Source organism: Sorex araneus, chromosome 1, assembly GCF_027595985.1.
Source record: "Sorex araneus isolate mSorAra2 chromosome 1, mSorAra2.pri, whole genome shotgun sequence".
Lineage (NCBI taxonomy): Eukaryota > Metazoa > Chordata > Mammalia > Eulipotyphla > Soricidae > Sorex > Sorex araneus.
The window spans coordinates 335,060,290-335,086,140 of record NC_073302.1 but is presented as its reverse complement, the minus strand read 5'-3'; the positions used below and the strand labels follow the sequence as shown (position 1 = coordinate 335,086,140).

General features: G+C 49.8%; 1 protein-coding gene across 7 annotated transcripts in view; it reads right to left on the bottom strand.

Annotated features, from left to right (window-relative positions):
• Positions 1–25,851, bottom strand: part of ANK1 (ankyrin 1) — a 222,875-nt gene that overhangs the window by 45,478 nt on the left and 151,546 nt on the right. For all 7 annotated transcript variants that reach the window (XM_055144529.1, XM_055144521.1, XM_055144484.1 and 4 more), the window contains exons 7-25: positions 25,098–25,196; positions 24,592–24,690; positions 24,280–24,378; positions 20,826–21,023; positions 19,274–19,372; positions 18,813–18,911; positions 18,267–18,365; positions 15,915–16,112; positions 15,313–15,411; positions 14,679–14,777; positions 10,330–10,527; positions 7,636–7,734; positions 6,087–6,185; positions 5,564–5,662; positions 3,809–3,901; positions 3,283–3,355; positions 2,608–2,631; positions 1,728–1,824; positions 684–762 (exon numbers count right to left, since the gene is read on the bottom strand). In XM_055144529.1, the coding sequence (XP_055000504.1) occupies positions 684–762; positions 1,728–1,824; positions 2,608–2,631; positions 3,283–3,355; positions 3,809–3,901; positions 5,564–5,662; positions 6,087–6,185; positions 7,636–7,734; positions 10,330–10,527; positions 14,679–14,777; positions 15,313–15,411; positions 15,915–16,112; positions 18,267–18,365; positions 18,813–18,911; positions 19,274–19,372; positions 20,826–21,023; positions 24,280–24,378; positions 24,592–24,690; positions 25,098–25,196 (2,049 nt within the window). The remainder of the gene's footprint in view (positions 1–683; positions 763–1,727; positions 1,825–2,607; positions 2,632–3,282; positions 3,356–3,808; positions 3,902–5,563; positions 5,663–6,086; positions 6,186–7,635; positions 7,735–10,329; positions 10,528–14,678; positions 14,778–15,312; positions 15,412–15,914; positions 16,113–18,266; positions 18,366–18,812; positions 18,912–19,273; positions 19,373–20,825; positions 21,024–24,279; positions 24,379–24,591; positions 24,691–25,097; positions 25,197–25,851) is intronic.

Here is a 25,851-nt window from a genome sequence, read left to right as displayed (position 1 = left end):
CTGCAGGGCCACGTGGGCGACATGGTGTTGCAGAACTTCTATTCCCCACATGAACAGCCTTTCACTCTGCTATTCTCTGCAGCTGCTATCAGGCCCGGGGAGTCCCTGCTGCTCTCATGCACACTCCCTCATGGTAGAGAACCAGAAAAGGGCCATCCTGGGCTCAGTAATCAGAGCTTAGGGCAGCCATTCCAACCTCAAACACCCTCCTGTGAAATATGTGGGTGGCAGCTGGGGACACCAGCAGTAGGGATGACACCCCAGGTCCCCTTTCTACCTACATCCAGCCCCCAACAATCTCTGTGGAAGGGAGGCAGATATTGTCCCCCCTTTCACAGCATGAAAGTCCTGAGACCTGCCTCCAGTTTTTCTCCAGAACCATGTCTGATGCCTGTGGTGCTGACAGTGTGTGTCCCAAAGTCAGAACAATGCTGACAGAGTATGACATCTGGGGCCAGAACCAGTGTCAGTTCTCAGCTTCACTTGTGACAGCAGAACAACAGTCTCCTTAGCCCTGGGAAGAAGGATTTCGGCAGACCATGGGCTGCCAAGATCCAAAGGTCAGAAGGGTTTGGTAAATGCCACATTTGGTATCTCTCTGTTCCTCTGTGAAAAGCACTGTGTACACAGGTCCTACTCTCTCAGATGGAAAACTCAGTAAGTAAACTCAAATAACTGTGTACCTGTTCCGGCTCTTCAGACCTGATGACCACAGTTTCAGGTGTGACGCAAGGAATCCTCGGGATGGCTGGAGATTCCACCCTGCATCGGGAGATGAAAGGAACAAGCCTCTGAGCCACACCTTTGGGGAATGCCCGAGAATAGGGACCTAGCGTATGGCCTTCCAGGAAGGAAGGGTGCCTAAGTGAAACTATCATCTCTGGACCCCACCCCAGCTCCCAGCTGCAGCCTGACCCTCCATTTTCACAGAAACCCTCTTCCCTCCGCTTGTGTCCAGCTGCTTCATGACCAAGTCATAGAACCTGTCTCAAATCCCAACATCCCGTTTTGTACCTTTCAAACCCTCATTCTGCTACATGACTACCTGGTACATGTTTGGATCTCCCAAATAAATTGGTATATTATTTATGATCAGGGCCTCATTCTTGTCTTTATTATGTGTCCAGTAAGTACAGATTGGCCAAATATCCCGTGGTCTTCCTGCCTGCCTGCTCCACTGCCCTGTTCTCTATTGCCCACGACACTTAGCTGGCCCGATCTGCTTTTCAGGAAACACTCTGCCAGCATTTCTACAAAGTTGCTACTTTGAGACTTAGTCCCCAGATAACCCTGTGTGCCCATGGAGACAGACAGAAGTGAGGGATGGCCCCGGTGGCACCCGCCCTATTGTCCCTACTGGCTCTGACTGAATGAGGCCGGCTTTGAGCTTAGCTCGGCAACTGTTTCTAAGGGAAGTGCTTCTTAGTGGGTGATTTTTCTGCTAAGATGCTGCGTGTATATGAGTGGGAGTGGGTGTGACCAGGAGACTGTGAAGAATGGAAGAAATTACAGGTTTCTGGAAGGGAAGACCCAGGTGGAGAGTAAGGGGGTGTCGTGCCCCAGCTCAGCAGTCTAGCGTGGATCCTGTCATGAACTAGTGCTGGGTTCCCAGTCCAGCCCAATGCCCTTCCCCTGCCAGTGGCCTCCCCTCTGGCCCTTCCTTTCCTCTCTGAACTTCAGGGCTGGGCCTCAGTCTCCCACTGACCCAGCAAGAAAGAAGTTCTTACACTTGGTCCAGTTTCGGCACAAAATCCAGCAGCTCTTTCTCTTCATCTACATCCCTGGCATCCTGTTTCTCAGCTTTGGAGCCGACAAGTTCTTCCCCTGAAACCACACAAGCTAAAGTGAGGGCAGGATGAAGGAGCTCTTCCTTCTGACCTGGCATGTCCTGCTCCTCTTCTCCTTCCTTCTGAGGCGTGGCAGATGGTCTCTGGTGCTCACAGGGGGTCATTAGCAGCCTCTGTCAGACTAGTCCCTCTCGGCCTGGCATCAGAGACTGCACTGGCTTTGAAGAGGACAGAAAATACACCCAGAAAGAACCTTCTCAGCTTCACACTTCTACTTCTCCACAGTCCTCTGAGGGTGTGAATGGACGGTAAAGAAAGGGCTGTTTTCTGTTCTTCGCACCACACGCCACAGAACACACGGTAGTGGAAGGGATTCAGCCAGCTGAAGGGCTACAGGTCTGTTGTAACCATGGCAGCATTATTTCCTAAACCCAGTTCAAAGAGATTCCAACTGCCCGCAAGCCTGGCTGCTCTCTTGCTCTCTCCCCTGGCTCTAACAGGAGACTGAACCCTCGACCTTGTAGTGTCACCTACTGTCACTTAACAATCTGGGTCCTGGTTTTGTGATCTGGAGGTGGCGGAACGGAGTAACAACCACTCATGCAGTGATGATTACAAACACAGTGACATGGCACAAGCACAGCGATGGAGCTACAGAAATTCCTGCTGGGACCTAGATCTTGTGGATCTCTTGGTCAAGCTATCGGCCCCCTCATTAGTCACCAGAGAGAGGAAAGCAGGAATGGATTAGTGAGAGCTGATGGCTTGGGTGAAATGCACTCATGAGAAAAGACCACAGGGAAGAGAAAGTGTTTCATACCCATTCTAGTTATATGAGCAGTTCCTGGAAAGCAAACAGAGCCACATTTAATGAGGAATAGGAGTAGGTAAGGTGCGAGGCATACCGTGAAAGGGGGCAGGAGGTAGTCATAGAACCACCGAGTTAGGGGGCGGAAGGACAACCACATCCCATGATGAGGGTTTCCTGCAGACTTAACTGAGGGACTAGGCTTCCGGGGGGCCGGGCAGTGTCATAGAGTGCTTCCTATGCATCTGACCCAGCACGTAGGCACAGCTGCAGCGAATTTGAAGGAATCTTAAACACTTTTAAAGAAACTTCTTTTTCTTTGTTTAGAGCACAGGGAAACCATTAATTACAACTCCTTATAGCACTAGAAGTCATCCTTATGGAATCATACCCCACCTTTCACACATGCACTCACGTATTTCTGAAACTTCCTGGGATGTTTGTATTTATTCTCTGAGATGGAGATATTTCCTTCCTAAAATGGCATCACAGAGTGATTTTTTTCGATAATAGACCCTATCCTTAGAAAGAGATCTGTATGAGCCAATATAGATCTGGAGAACTGGGGTGCAGTGAGGACCCCTGAGTGCACGAGGCAGGTGGGGAGGGTGCCTTGGAGGACATACAGGGCCCACATCCCCTCAGTTTGATGTGATCCAGATGATTTCCCTGAATTCCAGACTTTACCTTCATCTTCAGAGACATCCAGGATCTCATCTACTGTCTCGGGGAAACTCATCCGGTGCTTGTCACTGACTAACTAAAATGAGAAAAAGCAGAGAGTTCAACCCAAGGAGCGCAGTTCCTTCCACATGCGGGCAGTTACCTGCTCTTGACTATGGAGGTGGGAAGAAAGTGGGGCAGGAGGTTTGTCTCAGCTAAGCTCAGAGCTGAGAGGCTCATCTGGAAGCGGATGTTCGGACTCCCCCCACCTCCCACCCCTTGCAAAGAGCTAGGAAACAGCTTCCCAACACCGCCCCTGAAGGCGGGTTTCTGAATCAGCCGTTCTCCTGCCACCAGGTGGCAGTGCAGCCCCACCTGCAGTGGCCACACACTGCCCTTGAGCAGGGCGCGGCTTCCCCAGGAGTGCCAGGACCCCAAAGGGTCCACTGGCAGAAATGACCGACTGACACCCTGTCAGCCCGTGTGTGTGCGTGCGTGCTTGTGTGTGTGTGGGGTGGGGTGCGGGCGCTGCGGGGAGAAGCAAACATACCACAACACTGGTCTCATCTGTCACCACCTTGAGCACGTCTGTCACAGAAATGTAGCCCAGGCGCTTGGCAATGGCCAGAGGAGTGGTTCCATTCTAGGAGAAAGGGCAGAGTGAAGTCACCGCGGAGTCTGGAAAGAGCGCCACCCCCGCACGCCCAGCTCACGTTCTAGCCGCTCAGAGAGGCCGGACAAGGATTGGCCACGGTGAGCTGGCGGGTGCCCGAGGCAGGTGCCCCAGGACAGGTGCAGGCAGGACCTGGAGAGGCTGGGGGAGGGGTGCGTAGGGCCGAGACCCGCGGGCAGGGGAAACCGGGCCAGAACAAACAAGTCAAGAACTGCCAACAGGGCTGGGAACGGGAGGGTGTGGATCCGGAACTATCTGAGACAGTTTCTTTAAAACATTATTATTCTTATCATTATTTGGCTTTGTGATTAAGGTTTACACCTGGCTCTCAGTGATCACTTCTGGGGAGACTTGGGGCACCATATATTTTGCCAGGGAATGAACTCAGGTCTTCCCTGTGCAAAAAAAAGCGCCCGACCTGCTGTACTTTGTCTCCAGCCCCTTTATTATCATTATTTTTAATTGAAAAAAAATTTTTTCAGTAGTGGCAAGAATTGAACCGAGGGCCTGCCTCATGCCATATGTGAGTAAATCCTTTAAACAGTAAGTAACTACGAGCAAACACTCTGCTGCCCAGCTCCCACCAGGCGGGTTTGAAGGTGGCTGACTTACCACTGAATTACCAGGCATAGCTGCTCCCAATACCAGCTCTTGGTGTGCCAGCAAACAGGCATTAAATAGTCAAAAAATAAGCCATATATTTTTCATGAATGCTTTCAAGTTTGCCAAAAATCACAAAATACTGGAAAGAGGGCAGGGAAATAATTCCACTCTGCTTTTAAGATGAAGAGTTAGGTAAAAACTAAGAGATGACTTGAGTTCTCTGGTTCCCGGCAAGCCCTGGGCCCACCTGCAGCCCGAGAGCCACATGTGGCTGGAACCGGATTGATGCTGGGAAGTGGCAGTGTTCTGACGAGGCGCTGATGCTGAGCAGAGACTCCCAGGGCAAGGAGCAGCGCCAATGGCCGGACGCTGCACAGCCACTATGCCCTTCGGTTCTGTCCACTTGCTCAGTACTTTTTTAGGAAGAGCTTCAACAATTCTCTTTTGGGGATGGCACAAGCAAAGCAGTGATTCCAGGGGGCTATTCCCAGCTTGGTGTACAGAAGTTGTCTCTAGGTGTGCCAGGGGAATTGTGGTGCTGGGGATGGAACCCAGATCTCCCACATAGAGCATCCATGTCTTGGAGTCCTCTCCCATTGCCACCAACATTATTTAAACAAAAATAAAAGGGGGCAGGCAAATGATTCTTTGAGAGCACACTCACCAGGGGCCTGGGAGACAGCCCAGGGATACCTATCCCAACTCTGCATGCATGTAGCCCATCCCAGCTCAACCCTTGGCTTCACGTCATTCCCCCATCTCTACCATAATAATAGCTCCTGAGCAACACCAGGTATGACCTAAGCTCTCTCACTCTCCAAGAAAGAACAACCATATCAGTTCACCAGGAAGAGAAGCTGGTAATGACATCACACCTCCAGAGGGCCGAGATGGCTGCAGCTTCACGGCACTGGAGCTCCTAGGCCCAGACATGTCAGAGCTTCGGCTGGGCCTCTCCTATATGCAGCATCTCAAAGGGCTGCCTGTCAGGCCCTTCTGCAAGGGGAACTGGGAGTGGGGAGTACTCACCGAGCTGACCTCATTTGGGGAAGCACCGTTTTTGAGGAGCAGCGTCACGATGTCTGTATGCCCTTGTTGGGCTGCTTGGTGCAAGGGGCTGTATCCGAGCTATGAAGGAAGGCAGATGCATGGGCGGGTTAGCAACTTGGGAGAGAAAGAACCACCGCACACTGAGCAGCCTGCCAGCTTCCAGCAGAATAGAAACCAAGACGTATTTCCCCTACTTCCTTCGCCGAGGCCAAACTGACAACTGGGGTAGTGTCCCACTTGTATCCAGGGTATCTCTGGCTACACCTGAATTGGATTTGTAAGAATTTCCCCTTACAGTTGCCAAGGAGATAGTAGTGGGGTTTAGAGGCTTGCCCAGTTCCTCCCCTGAATATTGCCAGAAGAGCAGTGATCCTTGAGCACAGCACCAGGAGCAAGTGCTAAGGACTGCTAAGTGTGGCCCCAACCCTCAGAGAGTTGCCTTTATCCTTCCACCCCAAAACCAAACCCCATCCTAGAACTCAGGTCATGAGTGTCCCTGTACCTTGGTCTTGGCATTGACGTCTGCCTGGTGTTGCAGCAGAAACTTCACCAGTTTGATGTTTCCATAGTGACTGGCCACATGGAGAGGTGTGTAGCCCATCTGAAACATAGATGGAGGAGGGACTGGCAGGACTCTGAGCAGCCTCAGAGCCCTTTGAGGTTGTGGAGTCAGCAGCAAGAGCCTATGAGGAGACTCTGGCCAGGAGGCCTCCAGAAGGCTGATGGTCAGTAGCAGGCAGGGGCTGGACTCGGCGCCACTGCCCATCAGGTACCACCAGATGGTTCTGAGCTGCCAAGGAGGGTCCACTGGGAATGTCCAGTGGATGGGAGAACTGGCTCCTCCAGAAGGGCAGGACTAGGTCATGACTGCAGAGTTCAAATTTTGTGATGCAGGAGGTAACTTAGACTAACTAGGAGAAAAAGAGGAGCCCATGTGCTAAGGCAACAGTGGGAGAATCAAAAAAAGGACCTGGAGGGAGAAAAGGGCTTTCCAAGGAGGAGACAGGGTGCTCTGCCCTCTGCCCTCTGCTCCCTGCCCCTGCCCTATGCCCTCTGCTCTGTGATTTCTTGGGTTTTAAGGGTCTCCAGGGAGCTGGCACCTGAGGCCAGGACCCACGTTGAGACTCAGTCTGCACCCAGATCTTCACATACTGGGGGTATCTGTGGATTCCCAAGGTCAAACCCACAGCAGACAAAGAGTCGTTCAAAGGAAAACCAAAAACACAGGTCCACTAGAGAAGCCACAAAGATCCAGCACACTCATGGGCTTTACAGCAGATTCCTGCCTAAGGTAGGCAGGCAGGCTAAGACACAATTTCTAGACTTTTTATAGGAATCTTAACAGTGTGAACTCAACATTAACTGATGTTTCTGTGGAATACTGGAGAGGTGGGACTAGAAAGGGCATCACTGTCTCTTCCTTTCATTTATGTGTGTTCTGTTCTTCCAAGATAGTCTCTCTGGTAAAGAGGACCTTGCTTCTTCCATGCAGTCTCCTTGATTCCCACCAAAGGGAAACGGACCCTATGTCCCGACCCATGCCCATGTTGCTGGGGACACCTCGCCTCCACCCACACCATCCCTCTGGCCTCCACAGTCTTCTCAGCACCAACTAGGAGTGGTTGAGGTCAATTCCCCACTGCCCGTGAGCTCCCTTAGGCCAGTGGCTTCCAGAGGAACCTCAAAGAAGGCTGAACTGAACAGAACTAAACGTAGGAGAGAAAAGTGGCTGACTGTTATAGTGAATCCAGAGAAGCCAACATTTTGGCATACTGTATACATAAGAGAGGTCTCTTGAATCACAGTTGAACATTTCGCTGTTTCTCATTTCAGAGGCTCAAAAGTCTAGCAAACTTTTTAAAATCCTCAATTAGAAAGTAAGATCATTAGAGGTGGTGACTAGCCCCAGGATGTGGCTGGAAGCTTTGTGTTAGTGGGTCCCGGAGGCTCCAAAGCCGTGGAGGAGTCACCTCTGGATGGTGAGGGAAGCAGGTGAGAACTGTGGGTGAGGGGTAGGGATGCCCATGGGACACAGCTGCAGGTTGCCTTACCCGAGTGGTGGCGTCCACTGTGACCCCATGTTTGATCAGCACATCTGCCACTGGAACGTGACCTTCCTGTGCTACCAGGTGGAGGGGGGTGAGTCCACTCTGGAAAGAAAGAGAAGCTCATGGCATGTATTCAGACAAGAGTTACCAGCCACAAGTGAAGATCCTAAAGTTTATAGACATTAGAGTTAGAGTTCTCCATGGAGATTTTGCCATATGAAATTAGAACATTTCAAAATTGGACACCAGCTACTTAAACTCAAGCAAAACTCCATGTATTTACCTTAAAAATGAAGTATTAAAGCAAAATTGGAAGTCAGAAGCTTTTCTGCTAAGGTTGTTTAGGCCTGTGTCTCCATTATAATGCCCAACACAGCTGTCTACAGTGACAAGGCCCGACAGCCAACACCTAAACAACGGGCAAAAGCATGTTCCAGTGAAGCTTTATATACACCAGCAAGCAGTGGTCTGAGCTTGATGCATGAGCATCAAGAGGTTTGCTAACATCAGAAGTTTGCTAACCTCTGAGCTAGGTGAATTTTATATTTTCCAGTGATAGCATTTCCTATTTTTATGATTTAAGATGGGCTTCAGAGCATTAGTTTCCTTATCTAAAAAATATGAATTATCACCGACCAATTCCAAGGGCAGTGTAAAGGTCCCTTGTGGAAAATCAGAGGTGAAGGCATATTAAAAAGCACCAGGTCAAATGCCACCCAGAGATAGCATTTGATCAGCACATCACAACCAGTGTGGCATCCTAAAAATCTTAGATATGAGCACAGTAAAACAAAAATAACCTTCTTTTCCCCCGCACCCTGATTATCTAAACATAGTTCTGCTAAGCAAACAGAGATCCAGCTGTCAGAGACCAGAAGCTCTAGGCAGAGCCCCTGCCCTCCTCTGCAGCCTGTGCTTCTTAGGTCTGGTCAGACTCAGCCCGGGCCTTGCCTGAGTCTTAGGCTAACATAGTACCTGCAGGTGAGGTGGTGTGCAGTGAGTGGGCCTGTCTCTGGCACCAAGAATCACCACCTTCCCACGGCCTGTGGGAACTCACTCTAAGTAGCCCCAGGAAGTAATCGAGGATCCCAGCAGTATAGTGATTCTCTAAAAGGGCGCCTTCTAAACCAGACCCAATGCACCTAGAAGTTTAAAAATGATTCTTGTTCTCCTTAACCAGCTTGCCTTTCTGCAACTGGAATAGGCTCATTTATCACCTAAGGAAGTGCCTCTTCATGTCATACAATTCCATTTGTACGAACTGTCTAGAAGAGGCAAATTCACAGAGAAGGAAGTAGGTTGGTGGTTGCCAAGGGAGAGAGGGTTTGAGGGCAATGGGAAGTGGCTGTTAATGGGCATGAGGTTTCCTTTTGGGGTGATGAAAATGTTTTGAAATTAGATAGTAGTTATGGTTGACAATTCCATAAATGGATCCAAACCACTGAATAGTCTAGTTCAATTAAAGTACTAAATTTTATGATTTATGAATTATATTTCAATTAGACTGTTACTTTTAAAGAGAAGCAATTCTTTATTCTTTGTCTTTGTTGCATTCCTGTGAGAGGAAAATTCTGGAAAAAAAACCCAGAAAAATACTCAAGGCTTGAGAGGCCACACAAGGGGCAAGGCATGGGCAACATATATGGTCTCTGAGAAACATGAAGAGCATGAGACCTGCGCACAAACCCCTGAGCACTGCCCAAACAGAATGAAAACCAAACCCCCTCCGAAACCCAAAATGCAAATGACCATGTTCCCCAAATATGCACAACTTCAGAAGGTTTAATATTCATATGGCAAAATCCCTGAACTGAGGTTGACATTAAATAAGTATCTTCCCCACAGAAAAAGTACCAACTTACTTTTTTTTTTTTTTAGTGATCAAACCTCGTTTATTTTTCTAGTAGACCACTATTTTACAAAATGCATTCATCGCATATATTGCACATATGAAAAAAATAGGAAAAAATAGTTGAAATTCTGTGACATGATAGTTAAAACAAGTTATTAGTCCAAGGGCACAAAGAAACTCATCTTCCCATTGCCATCCCCCTTCACTGCAAGAGAATCCCAACTTTTAATTCTGGAATTTAGAATGTGAAATACAGAGAAAACATCCATTTGAAAGGAATTTGAGCTAGACAGATTTTTGAAAAAGAATGAGATACAATTATAATATAGGATAATAGCCTCTACTAAGTATCTCTAGAGTGCTTATGCAATTCACCAACTTACTTTATATTACTTTATATTCATAAATGTAGGCACTGGCCTATATTTGGGAAAGTGAATAGATTTGAACCGTGTGTGTGTGTGTGTGTGTGTATGTGTGTGTGTGTTGCTAAGGATCAAACCCAGGGCCTCACAACTGCAAGGCAAGTGTTTTACCAGTGGGTCACATCCCTTTGTCCTACAGATTTTAATAATGCTCTGGTTTATTTTAGATTCTTGAGTGAATCTGGTGAATCTGTCCACAATCTGTCCACAAATGGCTGTGGCATTGAATAGACTTACAACCATGGCAATAAATCTGCTTATTCATGTAGAAAATTGACCTGAAAACCTACTCCATAGGCTGTGGTAAGGATTTTACATATACACACACACATATGCATGCACACACACGATGTAACAGAGAGAGCAGACACAGGCAAGGCACTGCTGAAACCAAGAAAGCTCTGGAAGGGGCAGGCTTACCTTGTTGCCCAGATTACCATTGGCTTGTTTCAGGAGCAGCAGGGCGACCATCTCAGCGTGCCCCTCCTGGGCAGCCAGGTGGAGGGGTGTCACACCTTGCACTGACTCAGCGTTTGCTGAGCCCCCGTACTGCAGCAGACTGCGGGCCACCTCCATCTGGTTCTGCTTGGCCGCAATGTGCAAAGGGGTGTAGCCATTCTGAAAGACAGTGCCCAGAGCCTGGTCAGAGGACACCAACTGAGGCACAGCTTGGAGCTGGCATCTTCTGAGGCAGGGCAAGGCTGAGTCTGGGTCTTCTGGATCCCCAGTGCAGGGCGGGCATCACCCATCAACAGAGCAATTTAAGAATTCAGCCAAACAATCAGGTCCATTTGATTTGAAGATTACCCTCCGAGTGCCCATAGTCAGCAAATGACTTTCACATTTCCCACAAACTGTGTTGTCATCCTGCTCTGACCCTCAGCTGCTGCTGTGCCCCAAATGCTAGTCACCCACAATTGCTGGCATTTTGTTAAATTACCCATAGAGCAACCTAGAAGGCTAGCAAATAAGTAAACAGAACATCTGCCTTCCAGAAAGAAGAGAATCAACTTCTCCCAACAAGGAAAAGGGCCAGAGCAGCCAGGCCAAACACTTCCCCATGTAGTCTAAAAACATGTATCTAGCAAGGAATTTTAGGAGGTGGCTTTTATCCATGAGCCTCTTGAATTAGTTGTGTAACTGGGAAAATGATGTCAGTTACCTCTGGACTATCTCCCCCCATCCCCTTCCCTTCTCTTCCCTTCCCTCCCCTCCCCTCTCCTTCCTTTTCCTCCCCTCTCCTTTCCTCCCCTCCCCTCCACTCCCCTTTTCCATTACAAGTACATAACAACTATCATGTTCTCTACTCAGTTTCAGATGAACCAAATATGATAATATATGTGAAAGTGCATTCCAAAACCAAGGTATAAAAGTAATGCCTTTAACCTGTGTTCATTGCAGTGCTCAGTAAAATAGCTAGGATAGAAAAATAAGCCAGATGTCTAACTGCAGACGAATGGTTCATTTGCCACTGAGGTGGAGAAAGGAAGGGAACTCTCGATCATTGGTCAAAGTATGCAGAAATAGCTGGTGGTTTGGGGTTGGAACATTGAAAGCCCCAAACTGTTATTATAAGCTCTGTACATCAAAATAAAATAAACAAATAAGCAAAAAACAAAACAAAAGTAATGTCTTTACAAGTTTTATAGTGTGCTATTCACAAAGGTTTTTCGGTTTTGCAGTCAAAGATAGAATTCAAGACCTCACAGACAGCTGAGCCGCATGGCCAGCCCTCACAAGGTGACTAGATAATGAGAAGGAGCTGGTGACCAAGTACTGTCAGTCAATCACGGGGTACCATTGGTTTAACTGGCGTTTCTTCCCTGCTTCCAGTTCCTTCTTTCCTCCCCCTTTCTGTCTCCCCCACTGCAGACAGGTGATGATCACCTTTGGTCTACTTTTACTGTTAGAAACCCCTGTCTGCCACCTACTTTTGAGCTTTGCTGCAACCACAAGGCAAGCATACTTGCTATTTACCAGTTTGTGAATAAAGAGACTAAGCATCTTACCTATGGTCACTGTTGCTGGCTCAATGATAAACCAAACTGGCTTCTGAGCAGAAGAAGGCCTGCAATATGCATAGATACTGCTGGGGAACTTGTGAAATGCAGATTGCCGACTGAGGTCAGGGAGGACCACAGCCTGCATCTCTACCAGGTCTCTTTGCACTGAGTAGTTCAGCCTCCCAGCATTCGGGGCTCAGAGGGACGCCAGGCCCCAGGCTTCTGAGCCCACGAATGCCTCTCCTAGCCTCTGCTCAGCAGCTCCAGAGCAGATGGAATGTTGGCACCACCCTGATCTGTCTTCTTCTGGTTGCCCCAGAAAAACAAATCTATCCTCCCAGCCATTATCGTACTGGAAGCCATATTTCTGATTCTGCCAGAATAAATCTCTGGAAACGCAGGGGTGGAAGGGGCTCCTGATTTAGCAGGATCCCTTTTATTCATTAGAAGGGAGGGAAAATTATATTGAGGCCCATCTGTAAGGTCTATTTCATGGGAAATAAATATTTGAAATTTACCCAGAATTAAATCAAATTTAAAATGTCCTTCTCTTTGAGAGTATGTGGGTACTGCTGGGAATGCAAACTGACAGAGATACCAGAGCGTTCCATGGGAAGCAGAGCGGAGATTTTTCTAAAAAATAAGAATAGAACTACCATCTGATACAGCTAATCTACTTCAGAATATAAACCAAGCAATACAAAAGCATAAAACTAAAAAAGCACATGCCATTATACTTGGCAACATTTTGAACATTAGCCACAATGAAGGAACAGCACAAGTGTCCCCAAACAGACAGTGGATAAATACGTGGCATATAAACACAACAGAAGACTACTTAGCTCTGACACAGACATGAAATACTGACGTTTGTGACAACATACATGGGCCTTAAAGGGATAGTAGTAAATGGAATAAGCTAGAAAAAGACAAATAACATGCAAATGTTGGATAGAGTAAACAGCAAAGAAAACAAGAGCAAACTTTTCAGTTCAGAAAACAGATTGGTGCTACCCAGAGGTTTGGATGGTGGTGGGCGGGAGAGACAAAGGGGGAAGCTGGTGGGGACCAGTCATAATGTAGCTCTGGGGGCCCCAATGGCACACACAGACCCTGGAGCACAACACTGCACACCTGACGTTTGTCTCATCTGATGCATGCTTGCTACCTCAATAGAAATAAAGTCATTCTCGGAATAAGTAGGTATGATTGTTCACTCAAGTGTTCCTCCTTTTTGATTAGGTTATGAGAAAAATTAAATTCTTCTTTGGAGACTGTGTTCCTCCTATAACAAGATTGGCATTTTGATGATAAGAAAATGAACTAAGCCAAATGACAATTGTAAGGTGTCAGAAAGAGAAAACAAAGAGGATTGATTCAGTGGAGGGAGAAGGGAGGGGCCACAGGCAGGGTCAGCCCCCGGCAGGCATCGCTGCTCTTCAGGCACAAGCGCAGTAGTTTGACCTGCTTCAGTTACTCGTGAGGAGCAATCAGGCATCCTGGGTGCTGGGTGACTGTGGCTAGGTACCAAGGAGAAGGTTGAGACTGCCCTAGGGGTGACCCTGGGCAACCCCCACTGGAAGGGTTTCTCAGTCTCAGAATGAGGTCTGCCCTTGAACTTTCTATGCCCAGGGCTGTCCTCCTTGGGTGACAAGGACAAGGGCACTAGGCAGGGAGGCAGAGAGCTCAGGGTGGGATCTGTGCCAGTTAGCAGTTCTTTTTTCCCAAGGAAATGAGCTCATCCAGAGGCATGAACACTGGAGAGAAATCAGCAGAAACGTTCAAACAACATTAGCATCAGAATTAGAAAGGGGAGGCTTGGGTTTGGGTGCAGAGAGAGCTGCATGTGAAATTCTACAAAATTGCCAGACTCCTTTGGAAACTATTTTTTGCCATGGAAACAAACCCATCTGCATAAGTGTGGTGGAGAGAGCACGCTTTAAATACCACGGCCCTGGCTCCCTCCGCTTTTACATAAGAGCCGAGTGAGGAGGAGGGGAGTCCGGCGCTTTATTTTTAGAGGCAGGAGTAAGGCACATTTCAGCAGGGCCATATGCTCCCTCCCCGCACAGAGTGACGAGGCGCCTTACAACAGCAGGGACGTGAGCCCAGGAGCCAGGGGCGTGTCTGGAAGATGCCGAGCCTGCAGAACGGGGTGCTGGGACGTTCAGATGAGCATCCCGCTGAGGAGGAGGAGGAACTCAGTGATTTCTCCTGACTGGCTGGCAGCCTTGGCGTCTGCAGGTGTCAGCTGTGCACCGAGGTGGAGCAGCATATCTGCTCACCCGACGGACCCTCTCCCCTGTGCAGCCGGGCGGGAGTCTGTGTCCTCTTCACCAGCTCTGTGGCGTCGGGGTGCTCTGTCCTCCTGCCTGCCCCATCCCTGGCTCCGATCCACATCACAGTCTCTTGTTTCAGGACTCAGCGAGTTCATCTATAGCCTTGAGTCCCTGTCAGGCCAGAACCTGGAGGGAATCTCTGTCGGGAAGCTCATGATCCCCGCGCTCTGGCATGCTGACCCATGACGCAACTGACAGAGTCAGCAGACACGTATGTGCAGTGTTGAGCCCACCTGTGTGCTGCTAGGAAGTATTACCCACTTCCCACCCCACTCCTGGTCCCTGAATAGCAGCAATTATATGCAGTAGCATTTGTGAAAGTAAGGCGAGATTTTTGAGGTAAAAATAAAACCCCAAGCCAAACACTCGGGCAGCTTCTGAAACAGCTCTCCCAGAGGAGAGCAGAGGGGCGACTCCCATGACTCACCCACGCGGGGCTGTGTGGGGAGCCTCCCCGAGGCAGCAGCAGCTTCACGATGTCCAGGTGGTTGTGATGGACAGCCACGTGCAGGGGCGTCAAGCCGTTCTGCAGGGGAAACGGACAAGAACAGCCTTCACTCAGCTGTGTTTCTATGGAGAGTCTGTTAGTTGCCGCCAGCACTATTTCTGGATCCCAATCATTTTTTAAAAATTATATGTAAAATCAGTTTAAAGGCATCCTGGGGTCAGAGAGGTCTTAGGAGGGTGAAGGCTGCTGTATGTGTGGCTGACCCCCCTTTAATCCCTGGCACTGCACTGCATTATGGTCTCCCAGGTACCACTGAGAGTGATCCTTGAGCACTAATCCAGGAGTAGCCCTGAAGCATTTCTGGGTGAGGCCCAGCCCTATAAATATTTAATAAGCAAAACCCTCCCAAGGCTAGTCTGATCTGCTCATTGAAGTGCTTAAGCAGCCAGACCGGGGCTATCCTATTCTTGGGGCTGCAGCTCCCCAAGACCTTTATCCCCACCCAGCTGCCCATTCCAAAGTGGCCACAATCGACGCAGGCAGAGATGCTGTTCCCAAATCAGCGGGTGAGCCTGGGCTCTGCACTCAGGGGAGAGGTGCGACGGGAGCTCACCTTCCCAGCGGCGTTCGGATGTGCATCTCGCTCCAACAGCACCTCAGCCAGCCGAGCCTTCCCGTACTTGGCCGCCACATGCAGAGGGGTAAACCCTTTCTGAGGAGAAACACAGGCCATCAGAACCTGGCCAGGCAGCGACCCCCGAGAAGGCCCACAACAAACAGGAGTCCCCCACTAACTGGCCTGAAAGGACGTGCCAGTAAAATAAGGGGGCTAGCCCTTGACCTCAGCTGTGACCCCCCTCTCCAGGACACCCCCCACCTCTCCAGGAGGGCTACAGGGCCTGACTGCTCGTTAGAAGTCAGGGCTGACTCTGAAGGCTTCTTTTGACCCAACGCTCTGACTATTCTAGAACTACCACCAAGCACATCACTCTTTCCTGATAAATAAAGGACAGTGAGGTGAGTGGGTGAGAAACATGCTTCACCACCTTTCTGGGCAGGACACAGAACCCCAGACTCACATACAGGGGGCACTCTCCCTCCCGCTTTTCTCAGCATTGCTGCGGGCAGCACAGGGGCTCAGGCAGGAGGGTCCGGCCCCCCCCCCCCCCCCCCGTGCAGACCTGGAGCTCCTGGGTGTCAGGAGGGCAGCTGTACCTTGGTCATGCATGCCTGGGAGGCTCCCCTTTCCAGAAGGGCCATAGCTGTTTCCACATGGCCCTCTCGGGCTGTGACATGCAGAGGCGTGTGGCCAGCTGTGGTGGCCAGGTTGGGGTCGGCATCATTTTCCAGCAGGAGCTTCACCATGCTTGTGTGACCTATGCGAGCTGCACAGTGAAGTGGGGTCTGGTCATCCTAGAATAGGAGAGACACAAAGAAAAGGGTACACCAATTTTCAAAGAAGAAAATGAGGCACAGAGCGGGTGAGTGATTTTCTCAAGGTCACACAGCCTAAGGTGAAGAGCAAGGAGTCTGAATTACAGAAATTAACATTCTCTTTTATGTATTCCTTAAAACAAAATCTCAAGTTCGTTGTTATTTTTATCTAATTGTTTGAAGGTTCAGCCATCTCATCTGTAAATAGGAATAACTGTATCTACCTCTACGGGCTATGGTTAGCATCAAGCAGGTGATATTTATAAAATGCTTTCTCCGAAGGGCGGGATTGATAGGACAGCAGGTAAGGTGGTACCATTCTGGGGATCCCAGTGGATCCACGGCACCACATATGGCCCCCTGATCACTGCCAGGAGTAAGCTCCAAGCACAGCCAGTTATGGCCCCAAAGCCAAAAACAAACAACATTATTTTCTCTGTGTTTGGAATACAATAAGTACTCAATAAGTTGTGGCTGCTAATAGTATCCCAAGTCATGTCTGAGCAGATCAGGTCTTTAACATGGAAAGTTATTCGGTTTTCTATCTTCCTGGGGTCGTAGAGAAGACCAAGTTCCAGAAGGGAGGATGACTTTGCAGGTGACCCCTCCCCCCTTCTTGCTTATTCTGATGCTGAAAGGGTTCAGAGGAGGCATCTCTATGTTATGCCTCCCTCACAGACCCCAAAATACTGATTTTAAAATGATATTTTCAGGGGTTGGAGCAATAGTACAGTGGGTTAGGCGCTCATCTTGCACACGGCTAACCCGGGTTAGATCCCTGGCATCCATGGTGCCCTGAGCACCACCAGGAGTGATCCCTGAGCGCAGAGCCAGGAATAAGCTCCAAGCATCACAAGGTGTGGCCCCAAAACAAAAGAACAAACAAATAAAAAAGATATTTGTAGTTCTATGTTCATTGCAGCATTATACTGCAGCCAAGGTCTATAAACAACCCAAGAACAGATAAATGAATCAAAAAACCATGGTCTGTATACCCAGTGGATTATTACTCAGACACAGGAAAAGATGAAATCCTACAGTTCTCTACAACATGGATAGAAATAGAGGGCTTCTGTGCTGAGCAAAGCGAGTCACAGACCAGCACCGAGTGGCATCTCACACACGTGGGACATGATGAAACACAGTAAGGGAATGAGGATTGGCTTTTGGTAGCAGACTTGAAGACTGAGATTACCAAAGGTGGCCGTGGGTGGGGGTGCTTCACGAGGGGGGAGGAATGCTGACACTGGTGGTGCAGCAACATAGATGCTAAGCACTGATGCTAATCATATGTAAATCACAGCATCTAAATAAGGAAAAAGAAAAACCGGTCCTAATTTTCAGTCTCTTGTAGGGTAGGAAAGTCAGACTGTGGCCAAAATCAAGCACCTGGCAAACTCAGCAGCTATTTGCACTTTACTTCATTTCGCCTTTCACAACTGCTGCTTTTCAGAGGAAGTAATTCCTGACTCAACTTGACTGATTTCAACGAAACGACCTTCAAATACTTGCCTCTCATAGGGAAGGGATGCAGAGCAGGAAGTATGGAAAGAGACTCAACAGTCTGGGGAAGGACGGAATTAGACATTTTAATGGTGAATAAAATGAATACAGATGTTGTTTTATAAGCCTTTAAGTGCCTGAGAACTATATAATTTTATAAACCACTATTATTTCAACTAAATCATATTTAAATAATCATTTCAACTAAATATTCCACACTGTGGGCTGGAGAGATAGTCCAGTAGGTAAGGTGCTAACCTTGCACGTGGCTGATGTGGGATTGATCCCTGGCTGCCCATCTGGGGCCTTAAGCCCTGTCAGGAGTCAGCCCTGAGCACCACTGGGAGGCCCTCCTGCCCCAGGACCACAGTTCCTCCTCTCCTTACACATTCACAGCCGCCACCACAACCGTTTCAGTAGAACAAACTCTGCAGGTCAGCTGCCCTAAAACACACCTCTCTGAGGCAAATACGCCAGCCCTCTCAGAACTCCCGCCAAACCAACCTGAGTCCCAACAAACAGTCACAGTGACAAGCAGGACCTTGGAGACACAGCCTGCAACCAGCCCCTGATGGCAGGGCACCTGGCACGCTCACACCCCAGGACCTCTCTGGCCCCCGCAGAGCTCACCTTGGCCTTGGCATTGACCTTGGCTTTGTTCTGGAGCAGATATTTGGCAACTTCTGTGTGCCCTGCTCTGGCTGCCATGTGTAGAGGCGTCTCCACTTTCTGTCAAACAGCAAAATCATAGACGAGTTAACCCATGCTGGGACTCTACAAGGACACATGCAGTGCTCCTGAGTGCTGGCCCAGAGGAGCTTGGTAGATTTCTGTCCAAGGGGTGGAGTTGCTCCAGCAAGAGCCTGCTGCCTGGAGTGCGGGCATGCAGGCATGTGCTGGGGCACGTGTGTGCATTCTAGCTTACTTCAAAGTAAACACCGGAGCTAAGGTCTGTCTGGAGATGTAAATGTATTCCCAAGTCACACTTACAGAAGTTCCCAAATTATTGTCCAAAATAAAACTGTCAGGACTTACAGATGTGTGACAATCTTAACTGGGAAGGTGTAAGAATACATGGATATTCCCCTGCTTCTGAGCGCGGTCCTCTCTGGCCCAGCATGAAGACCTGTGGTTGTCCCCCAACCTCCCCCTGGAGTCCCGTCCCCTGAGGCTTACCACATTAGAGACGTTGGGAGAAGCCCCCCGCTGTAGGAGGTTTTTCACGATGGGGAGATGCCCCATAAAGGCGGCCACATGGAGCGGGGTCAGGCCAGACTGCAAGAGACGAGGAAAGTGTGAGGGGAGGGGGCACCCCCCTCCCTGGAGATCCTGGGTTCTTCTGAGTCTTCAGGGGGACTTTCCAAAAACAAGGAGCAAAAGAGATGGGATTTTGCTTCCAGAAAAATGGCTGGAGGAGAAAATTACTGCCCAGGGATTCTGCCTGCTTTCGCAACTCAGAAAAAGGCTTCTGACATTAGAAAGCCCCCTGAGTCCTGACACATGTTCCCTCGTCCCCTAACCCATTCCCGTGAGTGTCCGGAGTTTTGCCCATGCGATCCCCTTCCAGCCCACCTTAGTTCCAAATGACAACTATCAAGAGCACTGGCGAAGGCGGAGACTGCCAGGGCTCGTCCTACCTCAGTGACCGCATCGATGGAGGCTCCTGTCTTCAATAGCAGCTCCATGACCCGGATGTGGTTCTTCTTGCAGGCAATGTGCAAGGGGGTGAAGCCATTCTGCAGCCCACGCAAAGGGAGAAGACAAGCAGGGCTTTAAGCACTGTCTGGGGAACACCCCACCCTGCTAACTCCAAGCAGTCTCTGGCCTGGTTTCAAGTCCCAGAGGCTGGAATGCCTTTGCCGCAAGTCACCAAAGGGGCAGACAGCCTTCATTTTACTCAGCACACATTTCCAAAACTGATGGTTATGACTCCTTTTAAAAAGAGCAACCATAAGTTGGGGTGCACTAAACAACGAAAGAAACTGTAAAAAGTTACTTTATGGGAGACTCATAAGGACACTATACTTCTATACTTCTGTTGAGCGAGTCATGGTCCCAAAAGCTGATCTCTCCCTGTCCTCCCTGCTCACCGGGATATGCCAGAGTAGAACTCCACAAGGCAGGGCTTCTCCATTTGGTACCTAAGCCCTTAGGACTGTGCTTCTCAAAGTGGGGGAGGGATTTACCCCCGCCCACCTCCCCCCAACATACATACCCATCCCTTACCCCAGGAACATCTGGCAATGTCTGGAGACAATTTTGATAGTCACAATGAGGGGGGAGAGCTAATAAGCCATCTACTGGGTAGAAGCACTGTAGTAGGGTTACTGCTACACAATCAGGAATATCAGGCCCAAACTGTTAATAGTACTGTGATAGAGAAACTCCAACAACCATGGCGCAGGGTCTGGTATGTAGCAGGTGCTCAATAAAAGCTTTTCAAGGGAGTGAAGGCATAAGCCATTTTTGTTCATGGTATTGAGGAGGCCATTCTGTCTGGAAATTCCCCTCTGGGGATTGGCTCTGCTATGTACTGTCCAAACGCTGCCTTGATGGGAAGAAGGAAGGGAATCAATGACCCTGGAGAGAATTTGCTTCAGACCTAAACTACCATGTAAACAGTAAGACTGCAAAAGTGTGTTCTTATCCCAGGCCATCTTACCAAGCCCAAAGCAGAAGTTGAAAAAAGTCCAGGGAATGTGTAAGAAGTCACTCTACTCAGGACCTGGTTCCACACACATGTCCTCAAACCAGTGATCAGGTCACTTTGACCTCAAACCCATCCTGGACTCAGCCTGTGACTGGGTTGTGGGTGTAGGAGGTGACACAGGCTGGCATGCTGGAAGTGCAGATATGTACCCCCTCCTGCTGGCATGATAGGAGTGCAGAGATGAACCCCCTCCTACTGGCAAGCTTGGGGTACAGAGATGGCCCTCCCTCTGCTGGCATGCTGGGGGTGCAGAGATGGCCCTCCCTCCTGCTGAAGCTGGGGGTGCAGAAATGGCCCTCCTTCCTGCTGGCATGCTGCCAGGCCTCCTGGCATTAGCAGGCAGCAATGCTTCCTGGGCCATAAGCCTAGAAGGCAGTTCTGGGACCAAATTCCAGGCTATGTCCTATCCCATAGTCCAGCCTTACAGCCCTCACTGTCTCCCTCTGCCCCCTTGGCATCACTCCAAACCTCCCGCTCACCAGGGCTCTGGAGTTTGGCTTGGCCCCTTTGTCCAGAAGGACCTTAGCCACTCTGTGATGGCCACAGTGGGCTGCCACGTGGAGTGGGGTCAGGTGGTCCAGGGTGATGTCATCAATCTCTGCGCTGTATTGCAACAGAAGTCGGACACAGTCCAGGTGGTCTCCCTGAGCCGCCATGTGAATCGGGGATAAGCCATTCTGGGTGCAGAGGAAAAACCAAACAATCACAAAGAAAATGAACCTGGAAATTCAGGATTGTAATTCTAGCCCCAAGCTTTACTGCTTCCCTCGTGGCACTTGCATGTGGTGCTGAATGGGTGGGGGACATTCTGTTCTCAACCCTCCTGAGGCCTACGGTCAGTTCTAGACTGACCGCTCCTTCCACAAAATTTTTTTGGCCACACTAGAGGTCTGTTGGTTTTTTGTTGTTAGTTTGTTGTTGTTGTTGTTGTTGTTGTTGCTGTTCTTTTTAGAAACGTCTGTACCCCTAGCTCAAAACTCATTTGTAGATTTGCCAAATTGTAATTAACTTTCTAGGTGTGTGGACTTACACATTAAGATCAGTAACCAAGCCAAGCACCCATTAAATGCTCTGCAGGCCCTTGAACATGTGTAGCACATAGAAGGGCCCTCACACATTCCCTCATTCAGACACAACCCGATATTCAGTCAGTCAGTGATGAGCATGGAACGGATGTTAGTCATATTCAATCACATACTCTGCAAGTCAAAACAGAACCGACACATTCCTGGCCATAGCAAGTGCATGGGTTAGTAGGCAGAGACCTGAAAGAGACACATTTGTGTGAGGTCAGGGCACAGTGCATGCAGGAGAGAAGCCACATGAATAGGGACCTGGGGACAGGCGCTTCCAGGTGACACAGCAAAAGATTCTTCAGCAAATGGTCTTCCTGTCTTTGCTAGGAAGCTGAAAGGGGGTGGCTGAGAGCTAGCGTAGGATCATAGGGAGCTCCAGTTAGCCTAGCACCCAGGCTTGCTCCTCAGCACCCCAAATGGTCCCCCCAACCCAACTCAGAGTGATCCCTAATCACAGAACCAGGAGGAAGCCCTGACACTGCCAGATATGACCCCGACGAGGAGCAGCTCAAATGGGGGCTGGAGGTCCTACTGAGAGGGCAGCAGTGGCACCTCGAGACATATCTAGGTACTGTCTGCAGTTAGACATGGGAGAGCTGGTGGTCAGGCAGGCGGGCAGCAGCGGAAAGTCAGGCTCTGGCCTTGGGAGGGCCACACCGGGGACAACAGAGGTTAGTGTCGCGTTACAGCTGTGTCCCTGGGACCTGAGCTGTGGGCCAGGACACGTGCTTTGAGTTCTGGAAGTCTGGGTTTAATGCCCACTGCCTGGGTCCCCAGACACTACCAGGAATGACACCCAGGCAATTAGCTGGAGGTGGCCTCTGAGCCCTGCTGGATGACACCCAATTCCCTCTCCTCCCTAAAATAGTTGTGTCCCTGAAAATTCCCATGTCAAAGTCCTGAGCTTACAATAGGACCTAATTTGGAGATAGGGTCACTGCAGATAGAGTCAGGTGAGCTCGTGATGTGGCCCCGAATCATGCAACAGAGATCTGGGCACCAATACATGTGAGGAGAAGAGCCTGTGAGGATTAATGCAGAGATCAAGGGGATGTGTTCACAGGAAGACCACCATCAGCAGCCCCCAGACATCTGAGAGGCAGCAGAAGCTTCTCCCCCAGCCCTGAGCAGAGGCTCAGTGTGGCAGTGCTGGACCTGCACTTCCAGCCCCCGAGGGAGAGACAGCACACGGTTCTGTCGCTGAGGCCACCAGCACGTGCCCTTGTGCAGCCCTAGAAGACGGCTGGTCACTGCCCAGTGCCCTGAGAAAGGTCGGACCATCTTCCCCAACTGAGAAGTCAGCTCTCGGCGAAGAAGTTTCACGCCAACCTTGTTAGCCCCATCTTAATCATCTGGCTAATATAAAACCTTTAATAACTTAGGAACATTTATGTAAGTTTAAATATAGTGCCTCTGTGGGAAAACATTGAGAATTTCCTGACCTAATAATATAATTGCTGGTAGCAATTGAACCTTCACTAGTCAAGGATTTTCATTTTTTCCTATTTGTTTTTTTGGGCCACACCTGGCAGTGCTCAGGGCTTACTCCCAGCACTCAGGGACCACTCCAGTGGTGCTTGTGGGGGACCATGTGGGGTGCCAGGGATAGAAGTCTAACCAGCTGCACGCAAAGCAAACACCCAATCCGTGGTACTGGAGCTCCAGCCCCAAGGCTTTCACTTTCTTATGCACTTCCATCCTCTGGCGGTCATCCTCTGTGACCAACCCAGTGCCTAGGGAGAGAGAGCGCTCCAGAGGAGGAGACTGAGGCACAGAGAGGAGGGGCTCAGAGCCACACAGCAACAGAGTCACGGGCGGAGGATTAAAGGAGAGATAAACAGGTTTAACAGAGTTTCCTCTCTCTCTCTCTCTCTCTCTCTCTCTCTCTCTCTCTCACACACACACACACACACATACACACATGCACACACATACACACACATGCATGCATGCACACACATATGCACACATACACGTACATGCACACATGCGCGCTCATACATATGCGCATGCGCACACACACCGTGTACATGCACAGCGTCCTCTGACACCAGGAGTCATGCCCTAAGCTAGAGACGATCTGTTGCGTGCAGGCATAATTATTTAATTATTTGTCAGGAATCCATTGGTTACAGACTGTGCTGTAATTTTATGACAGAAAACTGCTCACAGAAAACCTCTTGAGTGGCCAGGAATGGGCCTAACTCTGTTCTCATTTTTAAAGCACCCACCTTCTAGATTTACTTCAAAGAACAGACTGGAGCCCAGCGTGGTGGCAGAGCCGTCACCCCGTCAGACTCAAGATCCACTGTGGAACTGAAGGAGGCCTCGCTCTGTTTGAAGGGGCTGAGAACTCTCTCTCTCCTTTCACTCCAGGCTGGCCCCAGCTCTGGAGGCTTCTCCAAGAGCTTTGCTTCTCTTTACCACACCGGGGATGAGAAGGACAAGGGCAGGTCTCTGTGACAGCAGACCGTCTCAGCCGCAGGCCAGATCTCACCTGTGGCCAGTGTTTGTGAATCAAGATTTTATGGAAACAAGTCTGCCTATCTGTGTATCTTCCCTGGAGGCTTTCTTGCTAAAATGCAATGTTGAATCTGTTTGACAGAGATCATCACTTGAAAAATTGAAAATACTGAATATTTGACCCTCATAAAGCTTTGTCAGCTGTATAATTAGAGCTGTTCTGAGTTTCTCCTGTGTGACAGGCATGGGACAAAGCGTGTATCTAATGCATCTCGTGGACAAGCTACATCTGGAGGATAGGCATCTCGCTCTCTCAGCAGTGGCACTGGATCCCAGGTTGGTCTCACCTGGAATCTTGCCCCAAAGATGCCCTTCACAGAAGGGAAGCACACACCTTGGTTTTGGCTTGTATAGGTGCCCCGTGGTCCAGCAGGATCTCTGAGATCCGCACGTGCCCGTTCCGAGCTGCACAGTGGAGGGGTGTCAGTTCATCCTTTAGAAGACAGAGGCAAACACAGGGCGCCCCAAAGGCCCCTGTCAGAACAGTCTGAGGCCTCCCCTCCCTCCTCCCAGCAGTCCTGTCCTGCCCCGCCTCCCTGCTCCTCAGCGCTGTTCTGGGAGACAGGGGACCGTCACCAGCTTGTCCCCAGGAGCCCACCAAGAAGCCCCCTTGGCACGATGTCGTCTGAGGCCCTCTGGCACCCACCTTGGTCCTGGTTTCGATCTGGGCCCCTCGGTCCAGCAGCAGCCGCACCATGATCACGTTCCCCCTTCGGGAGGCTATGTGCAGGGGGGTGATGCCATTCTGGGGGGACAGGGGTCGGGGGTCAGGTGCCGCATCTTCCTCTGGAAAGGGTGTTCTGCATGCCCCCACCTAGCGCTTTCCCACCTGCTTTGCAACAATAGCTCTAGGCATGTACTCAAAACCTATGGATTTTTGACAAGGCTATAAGGATCCGATGGTGTGTGGATCTCCCAAGCCCCCAACCCTCAAGTGGGCCAGATCCCTGAGAATCAGCATCATTGGACAGTGTTAGTCCCCTGCCCACGAGGCTCCACTCTAGAGTGGGCCAACAGAAAGCAGGGGTTAGAAACCTGCCAAGGAGGAGCCTTAAAAGACACCAGGGTGGTCTCATCTGCAGGCACATGGGCAGGATGAAGGTGGCCCAGGGTGCTGAGGTCCAGCTCGGTGAGGGCTGCCCGGGGCCTCACCTGTGGCGTGAAGTTGACGCTGGCGCCTCTGTTGAGGAGTAGCTGGGCCACGTTGAGGTTCTCATAGTGAGCAGCAATGTGGAGGGGGGTGAATCCAGTCTGGGACAAAACCGAGGGGACAGTTTGTCACACACACTCACACACACACACACACACACACACACACACACACTATCTACTGTCACTGCCTCAGACACGGCTTGTCAGGTCTGAAGCCAGTTTGGACTGACGAGGACAGCTGATACTTTGTGGCCAGTTATAATCAAAGTCTCGGAGCCAGGCCCTGCCAGGCATGTGCTCAAGGGACGAAGCATGTGCCTCGCATGTGCAGGGCTGTGGGATTCCTGGCACTGAGTGCGTCTGAGCACTGCCAGGAGTCCCTGCACTGGCTCTGTGTGGCTGAGAGGGAACACACTCTTTGATTTGTGATTCACACAAACAAACCAAAAACCACAGACTAGAATTACCCCAAAGGGTAATTCTATTCCATGGCAAATCTTCCCACACATGTGAATGACTTTTTTACAAAGAAATCCTCATTAATGAATAATAAGTGTCATGGATCCATGCCCTTGTCTCAGGTTTTCGTTCTGCCTCTTGAAGGGTTCCCATGACTCAGCTGGTGGCCTAAGGTGACTTTTGGTGACTCTGCTGTCACCATTCCATCCATGACCTTGTCTAACTGAGTCATATTTTCAGCCTGTGAACATGGGAGGGGATTGGGGTATGGAAATGATGCCACAAACTGTCTCCC